Source organism: Colobus angolensis, unplaced genomic scaffold, assembly GCF_000951035.1.
Source record: "Colobus angolensis palliatus isolate OR3802 unplaced genomic scaffold, Cang.pa_1.0 Scaffold132, whole genome shotgun sequence".
NCBI classification, from domain to species: Eukaryota; Metazoa; Chordata; class Mammalia; order Primates; family Cercopithecidae; genus Colobus; species Colobus angolensis.
This window is the reverse complement of record NW_012114400.1, coordinates 2,525,295-2,541,456: the sequence shown is the minus strand read 5'-3', so window position 1 is coordinate 2,541,456 and position 16,162 is coordinate 2,525,295. Positions and strand designations below refer to the sequence as shown.

Here is a 16,162-nt window from a genome sequence, read left to right as displayed (position 1 = left end):
TTTTATTATTATTATTATTATACTTTAAGTTCTAGGGTACATGTGCATAACGTGCAGGTTTGTTACATATGTATACTTGTGCCATGTTGGTGTGCTGCACCCATCAACTCGTCAGCACCCATCAACTCGTCATTTACATCAGATATAACTCCCAGTGCAATCCCTCCCCCCTCCCCCTTCCCCATGATAGGCCCCAGTATGTGATGTTCCCCTTCCCGAGTCCAAGTGATCTCATTGTTCAGTTCCCACCTATGAGTGAGAACGTGGTGTTTGGTTTTCTGTTCTTGCAATAGTTTGCTGAAAATGATGGTTTCCAGCTGCATCCATGTCCCTACAAAGGACACAAACTCATCCTTTTTTATGGCTGCATAGTATTCCATGGTGTATATGTGCCACATTTTCTTAATCCAGTCTGTCACTGATGGACATTTGGGTTGATTCCAAGTCTTTGCTATTGTGAATAAGCTCTTAAAATGACTAACGTTCTGCTTCTCTTTCTTTTTGCATTAACTCATATGTTTACCAGTCTGCCCCCTTCTCTTTGATGATTTTCCATGTAGATGTGCACCCTAATTGCATCTCTGTCAACCAACATTTTGTTATAATATTCAAGTCTACAGACTTGTGCCTTCTTAGGTATCAATTATGCTTTTTCTCTTCTGTTGTTGCTTTTTATTTGATGAGATATTTGATTTCTCTCACAGACTCTGGTTTTCAGTCAGTCTTGACTATACTGGCAAGTCTTTAGGCCTGTCTTTAGTGTCTAGGCCAATGTTTTTCCAAATACTGGCCCCCAGACCACCTATATTAGAGGTGCTGTTTCAGGAGATCTGGGACTAGGCCTAGGAAGCTGTATTTTTAATACGTAACTCGCATGTCTTTTAAGAATACTGAAATTTTAGAGCATCTGTTCTAGGCAGATTCTTCCAGGACTGGAGACATACGCTCTATTCTTTATTATACAGCAGGGGTCCCCAGCCCTGGGCCACAGACTGATACTAGTTGATGGCCTGTTAGGTACTGGGCTACACAGCAGGAGGTGAGTGGCAGGAGAGCAAGCATTACCACCTGAGCACTGCCTCCTGTCAGATCAGTAGCAGCATTAGATTCTCATAGGAGTACGAACCCTATTGTCAACCGTGCATGCAAGGGATCTGGGTTGCGTATTCATTATGAGAATCTAATGCCTGATGATCTGTTACTGTCTCCCATCACCCCAGATGGGACCATCTAGTTGCAGGAAAACAAGCTCAGGGCTCTCACTGATTCTACATTATGGTGAGTTGTCTAATTATATCATTATATATTACAATGTAATAATAATAGAAATAAAGTGCCCAATAAGTGTAATGCACTTGGATAATCCTGAAACCATCCTTCTCCCTAGTCTGTGGAAAAATTGTCTTCCAAGAAACTGGTTCCTGGTGCCAAAAAGGTTGGGGGCTGCTGTTATAGAGCATTCATTTAAGTATTTTAAAACAGTCTAGAGAACAAAACATCCTTCTTTTTTAAAACACCTCAAGAAGTACAAGTCAGCAAAGCTAGCTGCTACCATTTATTTAGTGTCTATGAGGTGGGAGATGTTTTACACCTATCATCTCTAAACCCCAAAATCACTACGGAAGTCAGATACTCATAGAAATTAAGTAGTTTACTCAAGGTAACATACATCATGTTTAGCATAGCATTTAAACCAAAGTTGGCCTGACTTCTAAGTGCGTAAGATGATTGCATCATGCCATTGTATCCCACTTAACTGTTTTCTCTTAGCCAGTAACAGAGACCAGATAGGAACTGAACTTGATGGGAGAGGGAAGGTAAACAGCTTGTAGAAGGAGAAGAGAAGGAGCCTCAGGGTAGGGAAATAAGAAAGAAGAGAGAACCCCCCCACAAGCATATTCTTAGATGGAAGTGTAAGTCTGAGTAGATGCTGGAGACAGCTGTAAAAGAGCCCTAGGAAGAGATAACAGCCTTATGGGGAACGAAGCAAATGCAAGGCAACTTACAGTAGAGCAGGGTCAGCCTGTCCCCTAACCCCACTAGCAAGGTCAGCCAATTGTAAAATGGTTACATTCAGATATTGGTCTCCCAACTAACAGTTCAGTGAAAGAATAAAGACCCACACGGTTTATGTATGTTACGGTATGTATGCAGACATCCCTAAGTTAGACGTTCATATTTCAGGGACTGGGAAAAGAATAAATTGATTTATTGGAAACATCTAGGAAACTGATGATTTGAATATTTTTAACTGGTTGATTCAAATGGAAGAAAATGTGCAAAGAAGCAAATTAGATGAATTCAATATCCAATGAAAACTTTTTCACTCACCTACGATTTACTCTTTTATTTGTTAAATATTTTTGACTGCCTACTATATACCTGGAATTAAGCTAGGTGCTAGGACATTATTCTATGTTTAATTGCTTGGTAAATGTGAAGTGAATATATGAATGAATAAATTAATAAAAGGCTGAACAATAAATCATATGAATTAGAGAAAATGAATAACGTGTACATTAAAATCTTGAACAGTTTTCTGCAAATATTCTGGCTAAATTAGGAAAGTTCAAGCCTCTAATTATTGGCCTTTTCTGATGAGCCTCTAGAGATCTGAAGTGGTATATTCAAGGTTATGTAGTCTTTCAAGTTTACTGTGAAGCTATGATTTTACTGAGGTACTCCATGGCCACCCAGACTTTTTATTACAGCACATTGGAGAAGATCCTGAGCCAAAGATGGCTTCTACTCACGAAATCCTTCTTATAGGCAGGCAAGAAAATCACAGATAAGATTAAGAAACAATGCTGCCAACTTCTGTCTTTTCAACAAAAGTTATCTGTAGAAAGCTATAAGTTAACAGAATACAGATAACTTAAAATACAGGATGGTGTATTTAATTATGAGCTCCAGTATGTCCTATTTGACAACCTGAAAACTGAAGATCCTAACATGTGCAATGATAATTACAATAATTTAAAAAAAAAACTAGGTTTTTTTTAAATACAGGCTAATAAAATAAATACCTGTTTCTTTCATACTGTAATTCAATAAAAATGAGCCCACTATGTTTTTAAAAAGTGATACAAATATTCTTTTGTTAAGATGTAGAAATTACATTACCATGAACATGCAGTTGAATGTGCTGTTGTGTTTCTCCAGCTGCATTGGTAGCCACACATGTGTATCTGCCAGCATCTTCCAACAGGGTTTTGGCAATTTGTAGAACTCGACCAGAAGACTGTATCTAATTGGGAGCAGAAAGCACAGAGGATTTTTGTACTTTATCCTTGGATTTGAAAACATTCACTGAGACAGAAAATTTCATTTAAATTTATAATACCTAACAATATTTTCATGCCAATATCTTAATAAACTCTTGATAGACTAGAGCAAGTTCATATCATCATGCACAAGACAATAGATTAGTTTGATTGAAAAGCCTTTTCTTATTCATTGGAAAACACAAAATAAAATAACCTAAGGCCAGCTTACTGGTATAGTCATAGTGAATAAAAGACTTTAGCACTGAACTATGAAGTATGTGATGAAAAGTTAAGCTATTTGAAAAAAACAAAAAAACTGGCCACATTTATATAACAATTCATAAATAGTTTTAAAACAATGACTTTTTATTAAATGGTCATGAAAGCCAGAAAAACAATAAAATTATAAAATATGGATAATGGAAATGCAGATAAATTTCTTCCTATTTTTCCCAATTTCTCTCTTAAACCCACTGCAACTGGTCTCTGCCATTTTGAAACTGGTGATTCAGAGGTTATTCTTTGAAACATACTATTCAGAGGTTACTAGTAACTTCCAGTCACAATATCCACCAGCCTAGGTAGTAAGCTCATACTCTCCTCCACCATCTATAACATTTGGAGTGGTTGACTACCAACTCCTTGAAACTCTCTACTTTCTGGGTGTTAAAAATAAGCATTCCCTCAGTTCTAATTATCTGACTTTCTTAGGAGATTACTTTTCAGAATCTGCTTCCTCTTCCTGTTCCACACCCAAGGATCATAGCTATCTGATAGTTTTTATCTAAACTCATGGCATCAGTGAAAAACTCTAATGCATCCTAAATTTACAGGATAGCCTCACTTTCTCTCCTGAGCTCTACATGTGTCCTTCCAGCAATCTGCTGAACAGGTTAGTACATCAAATTTAACATCAAATTCACTTGCACAAAATTAAGCTCATATATTTTTCCTTGTATTTCTGAAGTCTACTTCTGATTGCATGTTCCCAGTCTTGTTTAATGGCACCCACTATTTTTCCAGTCATCTAGGTTTTGGAGCCTACTTTGAATTCTATTAATTATGCCACTATATGTTTCTCAGATCCCGTTTTCCATTTCCACAGCCACTGTGGGATTATAATAGCTTCTTAACTGATGTTCCAGTGTCTCCAACCTCCCCAACTGTTAATCTATCTTGCATATTGTTGCCAGAATAATTTGTTTAAAATTCAAATTTGATCCTTTAACCAGTTTCCCATCAAAGTTCATTCATGGCTCTCCATCTTTCCCAGAATGAAATTTGAACTCAGCACAGCCCTCCAGGCTCACCACATTCTGACCCCAAATGATCTCTCCAAACTCTCCCATGTAAACTCCCACTTAACCTATTCTCCATTCATACTGTTATAAACATGTTAAGCAAACATTCATACATTTATATTCATGTCGGGACTATTACATTACATGGTCTTTAAATGCCATAATTTTTTAAGGCTGAATTAGGTCAGTTCTCTCTCCTTTTTCTTCTTACCCTTTACTCTCTCCTTGGATTAACTCATCCATGCCCATGGTTTCAAATATCGTTGATATGCCAATATGTCCAGCCAGAACTCTCCTTCAAGCTCCAAGACCATATATTCAATGATCTACTGACATCTCCACTAGTTGATCTCACAGTCACTTTAACCCCCTAAAATCTAAAACTCAAATCAGTTTTCTCACCTCAAACTTGTCCCCCTCCAGTCTCTTAAACTCACTGTATGGCAACACTTTTCCCCCTCCAGTCTCTTAAACTCACTGTATGGCAACACTAGCCATACAGTTGTATACGTTGGAATTCTAGGAGTCTTCCTTGACACATCCCTCTCCTTCACCTTTCACAGAGTCTTTCATCAACCCCCAGTGATTTAACTAATAAATACCTCACCAATCTATCCAAGTATCCTCATCTGCATGACCAGCATATGAGTCTCAATTTCTATCTTTTCTCTCTCCTAGACAAATGTAACTAGGTTCTAATTGGTTTCTACATATCTATCATTGGCTCCTCCAATTTATTCTTTGGAATGGGTCTGGATAACTATATTAAAATGCAAACCTGATCATGTCACTCCTCTCTTAAAACTCTTCAAAGGTCTCTCATTGCCTTAAAGTAAAAATAAAATCATTAACCGTACTTAAGTGCCTCCTACCTAGTCTCCAGTCTTTAATACCACCTCTCCCTTGGTCTCTTCCTCAGTCCACTGGCTGGCTTTCTGGTCCTCAAGAGGTGCCATGCTCACCTTTGCTTTGTTTGCCCATGCACATATTCTTGAACCACTCTACTCAGTTCTCTTTCATTAATTCACCCATTTAACTTCTATAAAGTCTTCTGAACTCTACTCAGGGCTTTTCCCATAAATTTTCCTCATTCTAGAAGGCTTTGCTTTTCTCATTATATGTTCTTACACCTCTAGGTTTTCCCTTAAAATCATTCATTACAGTTTGCAATCCTACCTTTGTATGATAATACAATAAATACCTGTCTCCCAGGTAAACAATTGTTACCTTCACTATGGCTGAAGGCTAAAAACTGAATCTTTCACTTGCACAAAGATGTGAGATGATTTCCATTGGATTTGGAATAGGAATAGGAATTAAAAATTAACAGATATTCACTTCTACTAAAAAAGGAACATAACATATCTCTCATTAGGGAAAACTCACGAGTAAAATTCAAGCCCACATTAGTCAATTAACTTGACCCTATTAGCAAAATCTATTAATTCTGATTTCAAATACATCCTTTAGATTATCCAGATTTGAAATCTATCATGTATCTATCATTAATCTACTAATTTAACAACTGAGATGAATGTACTGAGATACAGTTATATGCCAGGGATTATACTCACTATGAAGAATAAATATGTGAACTTATTCACTTTTTTAAAAATTGAGTCTTTGACCTCTTGAAGCTTATAAACTAATTCCTAAAAATATTTTTCACGACTTATTTTACCTACATTTACATAAGTATGACTTTATCTTAATTTAACTCAGTGGTGAACATTTTTGGCTTATTATTGATGAACATCGTTCATCTGTGAAACACTGGTTTTTTAACAGCTAAATTAGGCATAAATCAAAATAGTATAAATAATGACCACTATCTTAAAATCAGTATCATTGTTAAAGTTAGTCTTTAATTCCATTCTTCAAATCAAAATATTAAGTTAAATTCTTAAAAACTCTAAGAAAAGTGGATATTATTTTTAATAAATTTTCTGCAAAATCTGTCTAACAGGAAAATCTACAGTTAAGAAAGAATAATTTGATATTTCCAGGAAGATCTATGTAGCTTTCCCAGTTTAGTCTGAGTAATACTTACACTTACTTTAAGGTTCCCTTGGGCAGTGTTCACAGGTTGGTCATCTTTTAACCATGTAATGGAAGGATTTGGAATCCCATTGGCTATGCACTGCAAGGTGACAGGCTTGTATTTTACTACAACTCTCTCAGAAAGGCCTGAGGACTTGATTGTTGGAGGAACTATATTTAAGGAAGTGGGACAGGGAATGAAACCATAATCAGTGGGGTCGAACTTAAAAATCTGTATGCAAGAACTTGAAACCTTAAAATTCAGGGAAAAAAAAAAAAAGCAAATCCCTATTTTAACAAACAATGAAATACTTTCATCCCATGCATTTAATTTCTAATATTTTAGTAAGTTTATAGATTAGTTACTTCTTAACTATGGATTTTTAAATCTCCAAAGAATAAGTAAAATGTAGTTATGGCTACCGTAATCCAAATGTATACTTGGCTTATGTCTTTTGATGGGTTTTACTAATCTATAATGACCCTCCCTTTCTCTAGAACAACTTCATTAAATCAAGGTGGATTTCTAGCCATATTTATACTGCATGACTCTGCCCCCTGCAAGGATGATTGAATGTGGAATGGTAACTTTATTTAAATTGGACCTGCCAGATTTCCTCCCTCAGGAATTGGAACTGAGACTGAAAAACAGGGTTATCTATATTCCATCATGGGATATGGGACTAAAAATCAAGAAAACAGCAGTCTGCAGAGACAGAGGGAGAATAAAGTTGACATTCATAGACACTCCTTGTGGTTTCCAAGTGGCTGTCCAGTTTCTTGTTCCAGTACTCCCTTCCCAAGTTCTGCCAGCAAATGAGACACACAATACCCTGGCAGAGGGTTGCTTCTGTCATTAGAGTAATGGTTATACTCCTAATGTGCCAGTTTTGTGAATGTACTTATGTTCCTCAGATCCTTCAATTACATCTTCAGCCACCATTTCTGAAAACTACTGTATTCACCATCCCTCTTGCTTTGGCTAAAACCTTAAATGCTTACATAACCTCTTTACTTGGAAGTTGTGCCAAGCCTCTTCTATCTTATTTGGTCTAATTCCTCAGACCTTGGCATTCTGTGTAGAACACACTTCCTAACATTTAAATTCTGTCTATATTTATTTATTCATTTATTTCCCAGAATTATTTTGGCTACTGTCTACATGTGTTTACATGATACATCTTGGTTGAGTCTCTGGGTCAATAAAGTAACTAAAAAAATCCGTCATTATACAACTGAAATTCATATCCTTTACGCTACCTTCCACAACTCAGGATGTATTCACATTATTGAGCTACAATTCTGAGTTAGATAATAAAACAATGCATAAATTAATTTAAAATGCAAAGCTCCTGTCTCTTATTCAGCATACCATGAACAGTCACTTCAAATTCCTTCTTGTGGTCTCCAGCAGTATTTGTTGCCATGCAACGATAAAGGCCTGTGTCTGACACTTGAGCCTGAGTAATAACCAGTTTGCGTCCATTTAATAAAATCTTGAATCCATCCCTTTCATCAATTAACTGACCATCCTTCAGCCACCTATAGAAAAAGGCAAAAGGAAGTCTGGATAAATATTTTAAGTCAATCGTATCCTAGAAGATATATAAAGTTTCTATTGTATATTTGTCTAATTTCCTAGTTGCTTACTCTGTAAAATAAATTGTGAATGAAAAAGAGAAGCAAAAAGGAAACCTGGCCTAACATAGAGGCTGGCATATTGTTGGAACCCAATAATTATGTGTTGAGTTCTTTATTCTTCTACTAATTGTAGGCTACAAAAAAAGGAGAAGTATTGGATTGTTTGCAATACAACGCATAAATGCTTGAGGCGACGGATATCCCATTTACCATGACATGATTATTACGTATGCATACCTGAACCAAAATATCTCATGTAACCCATAAATATATACACCCACTATGTACAAAAAAATTTTAAATTAGAAAAACAATTTAATTAGAAAAGAGACAAGTGCTCCTAAATATTACCCTCTTCTATGTTTAATAACCAGCAAAACATACACAATCTTAAAACAACTATAAACAAAACTTTGAAATCATATAGCATTATATTTTTACATTTTTACATTTTTGTACATTCCAGTTAGTTTTATAATCATGTGTGAACATATTTCATTTCCTTCACTGACTAACTCTTCTTCTGCATATCCCATTGTGACTTGGAAACAAAAGCTGTGTATTTGATACATGCTTTGAAAATTAAAGAATAAGAAAAAAAGAATTGGTAAACACATACTCATGTTAACTCTCTCTATTTACCTAATATGTCTAGTATACTTCTTTTTATTTAGTAGTCTGTCAAACATTTCAGTACCTCGGGAAATTCTGACAATACTGCTTAATAGACTGTCTCTGTGAACTAAATATGTAATTTCTAGACCATGCAATGGAATTCCTCAAAATATATAATTTCTAAGTCTATACAATGTAATTCCTCTAACTGAGCAAATTTAGGTGCTTTTTGACTATTAAGTAGACGTTGCCTTGTATATAGAGCATGTCTTAAAAGAGGAATATAAAGAATACAATTTCATACAATCCTTTTTAATGGTACAGAACAGCTTTCAGGATACCTCTAAAACACTCAAAACAAAAAGCGGTATTTAGAAGACATACCAAAACCCTTACATGATAGTTGGTGGGGGAGAGCCTGTCACATGACAATCTAGCTCCAGTAAGTTATTAACCATCACAATGAAGTAAGATGTTTCATCTCCTCCTTCTATAGCTGGTGGCACTAGAAAACAACAGGAATGTAACACACAAAGAAATGTATACAACAAAAAAACACACCATCACATGAAGCAATAATACATAGCAGTTCAAAGGTTGATAATTATGATAGTAGTTTGATACATGAAGGGGACTTGAAATGCATTTTAAAAACATTTTACAATAAACACTTGTCAGGATCAATAAACATACTTTTTACATATCATAACTATTCCTCCATCTAGTACTATGGTACCACTGATGCCAGGTGAATATAAAGTGGATTCATATTTTGTATTGTTTATTTTCATAAGCACAAGAGAAAGAAACTCCCAAAATTGGGCATCTATTCAAAAGCCTTGAATTTATAGATAAAGATACTGGGTTTCAAGGTTGTAAGACGACTTTCCACGGCCCAGAGACTAGATTTCCTTTTACCTGACACAGTGCTTATGGCAAAAGACCATATTGTTGCTCACTGCGATTAGACATTGTCATAGATGTAAAAATGTATCTATGCACTTGCAAATATCAAGTATACCTATCAAAACTAGTGGAAGATTTATGTAAGATTCTAGATCCTGAGACTCTGGTGACAAATCCACCCCTTGGTAATGTGCAATCCACAGTTGCACAGAGGACTATACCTTCTTTTAATTGTTTTATTATTGCACGAACAAAAAAAGTATTTAACAAACTAATCAGGTTTTGCTATGAATCTGAGAACCCAGGCAGTGGCATCCTTATTTACCCAAGACATCAACTTCATATTTGATTTCCTTTTCTCCTGCCACACTGGTAGCCACGCATATGTACTGTCCCTGATCAATTTCTTGGGCACTCATGATTTCGAGTTTCTTCCCACCAGCTTCTATGTGGATATTGTCATTAGCTTTCACAGGTACACCATCTTTCAACCAGGTGAGAATGGGAGAAGGGTTTCCAGCAGCTTTGCATTCCAGTGTCAGAGAATGAGCAATAACTACTTGCTTATTCAAAGGCATGGCCAAGTCACCTTCAATCATTGGAGGAACTACGGAGAAACATAGCAACATTTCAGGCAATTATTTGTGTGGTCATAAAATACATTCTAATGAAATAAAGAAGAGTTTTTGTTTTTTCTCATAAAGTTTGACCATTAAAATCTACCTATATGCCTGTCTCCCTCTAAGTTATTGAGGAAAGAATTTCTTGGTTCAGCTAATCTGTAACTGTCCTAATTATTCTGGAAACTCTGGACTGTCTGGCTTATAAAAGACAAATAGTAGAGAATGATCTTAGTCCCAACAACTACTTTGCCTTTTCAGTAATAACCAAATTGTCTAGATGCTCCAAGTGCCATGGCAAGGGTTAGTTGAATGAATGGACACCCTCTTGCTAACCTTAGGTTTTAAAAATATATTTTCAAATCATGGAACAGATTCTTCCAATTCCTATCCATGCATATTGAAAAAGACAAACCCACCGAGGATTATTAGTGAATAAATTGGATATTTGCATATTAGAAAGCACAGGTAGAAAGGCATATAATTAAAGCATATGTTGCTCCTTACCATAGACATCCACATGGAATGATTTTTCAGCAGTTCCAGCAACATTCACTACATGACACGTATATGTTGCTGAATCAGAGACCTGTGCTCGAGGAATATGAAGATATTGTCCTTTATCAATATAAAGTGCTTGTGAGCTGGACACGATAGGCTGTCTGTCCTTATACCAAGTAATGGCAGGCATTGGAAGTCCCCGTGTTTCACATTCCAGTTTAATAATGCTGTTGATCAATACTGATATGTCTGAGGTGACATTTCCTCCTTTAATACTAGGTGGAACTACAAAGGATTTCAGAACAAAAACAAGTCGTCTAAGTTTCAGCATCTTCATCAAAATCTTAAATGCTACAGATGTTTAAACAATGCATTTTAAGTAAATTAAAGACAATTAGGAAGTCTGTGGTTTATCTCCTGATAATGAGTTTCCTGTATTGTCAAAACCATCTTTATCATTCCCCGTTTGGGTTTCAGATTTCAGTAAAAACAGAAAGTCACAGATTCCATTTCAGGGAGTCATTTAGGTTCAAGAGATCATATTAGAATAACTAAGATAGTTATGTTTAACCAACAAAACAAAACAAAATAAAACCCCACTCAAAGTGACACAGCAAGTTTCAAATCAGACCAAGGGAGCAAAAATGTCACATGTGGTACAATTGTATGCCCTCTCCGCAAGAAATACTAAAGGTCTAAGTGCTTTCAGAACCAGCTATTCATAATACCTGCGGAGTCTTCAATATTTGCTTCTTGCTATTTTTTTCTGTTTTGGGGGGTGGTGGGGAAGGCCAAGACTCCATTCACTCAACTTTACTCATCCAGTTGTCTACATGTGTATCTCCTACAATTCAGCAACCACATGTCTGGCCTCTCACCCTACATAAGGGCTGTACTGCTGGAAAAACAAGTCACTCAGTCTCTGCTGCAAATTCTGAATATGGTCATTCTAGGATCATGCTATCATTGCAATAATTTAAAAGAAATCAAATGGCATGTGTATGAATTTGAATATCAATATAAGCTTAATAAAGTTTTAGAATAGAATACTTGATAGAATGTTTTCCTTATGGTTAAGCTAGGATTATGGGTTTTGAGAGGGAGACCATACAGGTAAAGTGCCATTTTCATCATATGCTACCAAACGTACATGCTATCAACATGACTTATCACTGAGAACTGTGCTAAGTTATGCTGATAGCATGTACTTTTGGTAACCCGGCTAAGGTAGTGTTCGCTATATTTCTCTACTGTAAAGTTACTCTTTTTCCTCCCCTTTCCCTTGAAGGGGGTCCTTATTCTAGCCCATACAAATGGAGTGAGGAGTTATGTTCTACTTCTATGAGAGGGGACTACCTACATAATTTAATTATAATTCTTCTCTATGAAGATGTGTCTCTTCTGCTCGTTTTATTTATTCAATCACTTATTTTTATCAATATGGACTCATAGAAACTTATATGCCTTGGTTTACATCCAATACTACATTATTTTTATCCAGTTTGGGCTATTGGGAGGTCTTTCAGTTAGCTCTTAAGTCCCTTCAATATACCCTCCCTATTTTATTTTGTTTTATTATTTGCACTTACTTCTTTACTTTCCAGCCTTACTACATGCTCCAGGATCATCTTGTGTATTCCCTGCCCTAGCTCCAGACTTAACCATTTCTCCAAGGAGCCTGGTCCCTTTTAATGGGTATTAGAAAGCAAGGATATTAAAGGATATTAGAAAACAAGATCTGGATGCTGAGTAGAGTACCTTAATATTTTCTGGTAATCATTCTTAGAACTAGTCCATACTGACAAACATTTATGTACACATTTTTTTCTCTCACATAACTTAAGGCAAGATCTATTATACTTTGAGGTGAATTTGATGATAGAATCATTTTTCTCTCAGGAGGCTTACTATAAATATAAGGGGTCAATCAACTGTGGCCCACAGGCCAGAAGATGCTAAGCTAAGAATGGCTTTTACATTTTTTAATTGTTTAAAAAAAGTCAAAATAACATTTTGTGACATCTGAAAATTACATGAAACTCAAACTTTAGTGTCCGCAGAGTTTTACTGTTTTTCACATTCATTCATTTACATATTGTCTAAGGCTTTTACTCAACAGTAGCAGAGTAAAGAGTTAAAGCAAAAACCAAATATGGTGTTCTCATTGCTTCTACTGCTGTTCAGCTTACTGTAAATTTTGGTGGCATAGTTACAACTTGATAGCATTTTTAGAGCTATGCATATCACCATACTGTGATATTTTATTTAATTTTATCACCAGTGAATACTCCTCATGTCAGAACAAGAAAAGAATAGTAAAATATCTCATTTTTAAGACACAGCACAGTGCGGAGTATTTTATCAAATTAAAGGGCAAAATACTATGTTTATTTTGTAACACTATACCTATTCTAATAATCACTAGACTAAGCAGCCATCACAATATTCCCAATTTTAAAAATCAAGAGTTTGAAAAATTAGAAAACATAAAATGAAATGTTTTATCATAGCAAATTTCTTCACAAAAATAAAAAGCCAAAATAAGGCTACAACCAAACTAAATTTCTGAGAGGCTTATTTGTTAGCCAACCAAGGAAAGCCATTTACCAATGGTGATTTAATTAAATCAGATATGATTTCAGAGGCAAAAGAAATGTGTCTAAAGAAAACAAATGTGTTAAAAATTCTTAGTTAGAATGTATCAAATTATTCTTAGTGAGAATAATTGCTTGAAGAGTTGAGAACCCTGGGAGCAACATCAATAGTCAAATTTTTTTAAGACAACTTTTTACTCAATAGTATTCTTGGCTTTTGACAAGTTGACAGATGTTACTGATACTGCTCACCTGTTCTTGTTTATTTGAGGAACCAATGAAAGTACAAAGAAAAAAAAAAAAACTGAAGAATTAGCCTCTTAGAGCAGTCTGAGAAACAACAACAGACAAAAATATTTTCAGAAAAGTTGAAAAAAATACTAATTTATTACAACCTGAAGTGGAATCTGCTAAGATTTGTTACAATTGATGTTGGTAAAAATATATGTGAAGCAAAAAACAGGTTTAGACAAGTTTACAAAGCTTATTACAATGTAAAATGTTAAAAAAAAAAAACAACCTATGTTTTTTCATTGTATTATTCCCCAGCAAGCACTTTGTGTAAAAGATTCAGGTGTCATTGAACCAGTAGTGTTATATGCTGTACTTTGTTTGCTCTCATATAAACATCATCAGTTATATGACTTTTTGTCAGAAGTCAAATTGAATATCCTGACTTGCCTTACCACACAGCAGGTCAATGCATTAGTGGTGATGAAGTTTCATTGCACTTTTTTTGAGCTCAGGGCTGAGACTGGACTTCTTTCTTAATAAAAAGAATCATTCTTAAACACTCTTATTGAATACTGAATGCTTTGGGAAATTAGTTTTGCTGTAAACTTGATAGTGTTTCAAAATGAATCCAACCCCAATTACCAGACCAAAACAGTACATAAACGCAAAATATATATTATGGTAGTCATTGTGTCGTTTTAGTCACATGTCAAGCTGTTTTATACATTCTCCATGCTATCAAAAGTTCAAGCAAAAAGTGAGATCTAGATTCCTCTACAAATGTGCAGTGGATATATTTTCTGAGCTCAAACTACAGTTCTAGCAGTGTGTCACACCTTGAGGCAAATGCAAAGAAAATTTTCACATTCAAAATCTAGTGATCTTTGAAAATGAGGGCTTTCCACCTAACCTTCACCTAGAATTTATTAATTGGCAGTCAAATATCACACGAAGAATATAATAACATTCTGTAAATGCCTTCCAAGCAATGAATATGCACAATTAAAATATGCCTGTGAAATGATATCAGTACTAGGCAGTACCTATCTGTATGAAGAGACATTTTCAAAGATAAAATAGGTAAAATCTCATTAAAAATCACCAGTAGGCTGGGTGCGATGGCTCACACCTGTAATCCCAGCACTTGGCAGGCTGAGGCGGGCAGATCACAAGGTCAGGAGTTCGAGACCATCCTGGCTAACACAGTGAAATGCCATGTCTAATAAAAATACAAAAAATTACCTGGGCATGGTGGCGGGCACCTGCAATCCCAGCTACTGGGGAAGCTGAGGCAGGAGAATTGCTTGAACCCAAGAGGCGGAGGTTGCAGTGAGCCGAGATCACACCACTGCACTCCAGCCTGGGTGACAGCGAGAGTCCCTCTCAGGAAAAAAAACAAAACGAAACAAAACAAACTAACAGTAGCAGATGAACATTTGCAATTGATTTTGATGACAGAGAATACTAACTTCAAATTTCAATTAAGTGAAATGTTTTCCCACAAAATAATTCTATTTTTCTCATTAGTAGACTTGTATTACGAAAAGTTTATAATTAAAAAAACTATCAACTAAATGGAATTTCATGAACAAACAATTTTGTAGAAATCTGTTTCTCTCTAATTGTGTAAGTATCTATATTATCTCCTTGATTTTGCCTAATGGTCTGCAAAGCCTAAAATATTTACTATATTGCCCTTCATAAAAAAGGTTTGCCAAGTCCTGCTATAGGTAATTAATTAACACAAATTCAAGCTACTATTTTGAAATCCTAAGAAAGAGCATTTTACTCATGCTTTAAATTTTAATTTTGATTGAGATTATTTATATTGTATGTTAATCTATAAATGCCTATCAAACTTTGGCTGAAATTGTGTAAATCATTGGCTAGCCTAAGTAGTTGGATAATATATTAGTGAAACCAAGAACACAGGTTCAAACAAATCCACATATTTTGTGAATGCTTTAGAAAGGAATATCATTTGTATCAGAAAGGGTCTACTTTAAAAGTTTGTATTTATGAAAACAAGAAAAATTACTCAAAGAATATTTGCAATTGATGGTGTAATAACATAGTATCCACTGCTTAAATTTGACAATTACATAAATATTTCACTTTCTGTTTCATTGTAATACATACCTATTTGCCAGAGAACTATACTTCCATTTGGGAGAATGGAATACAAATAAAAATTATGAATACACTGCTCATTAAACTGTACATATATGTGCATATATATGCATGTATACATACACCCATGTACCCCCCACTTACGCATGCATACACTCAGATACACACAAACACACATACACACTCCAAGACTTTTTTCTTATTTATTATACTTTAAGTTCTAGGGTACATGTGCACAATGTGCAGGTTTGTTACATATGTATACATGTGCCATGTTGGTGTGCTGCACCCATTAACTTGTCATTTACATTAGG

General features: G+C 35.3%; 1 protein-coding gene across 1 annotated transcript in view; it reads right to left on the bottom strand.

Annotated features, from left to right (window-relative positions):
* The window catches only part of HMCN1 (hemicentin 1), a 461,695-nt gene that overhangs the window by 170,026 nt on the left and 275,507 nt on the right, over positions 1–16,162 (bottom strand). The window contains exons 31-36 of the mRNA XM_011934184.1: positions 10,897–11,175; positions 10,095–10,376; positions 9,260–9,368; positions 7,980–8,149; positions 6,624–6,778; positions 3,124–3,247 (exon numbers count right to left, since the gene is read on the bottom strand). Coding sequence (XP_011789574.1) covers positions 3,124–3,247; positions 6,624–6,778; positions 7,980–8,149; positions 9,260–9,368; positions 10,095–10,376; positions 10,897–11,175 — 1,119 coding nt within the window. The remainder of the gene's footprint in view (positions 1–3,123; positions 3,248–6,623; positions 6,779–7,979; positions 8,150–9,259; positions 9,369–10,094; positions 10,377–10,896; positions 11,176–16,162) is intronic.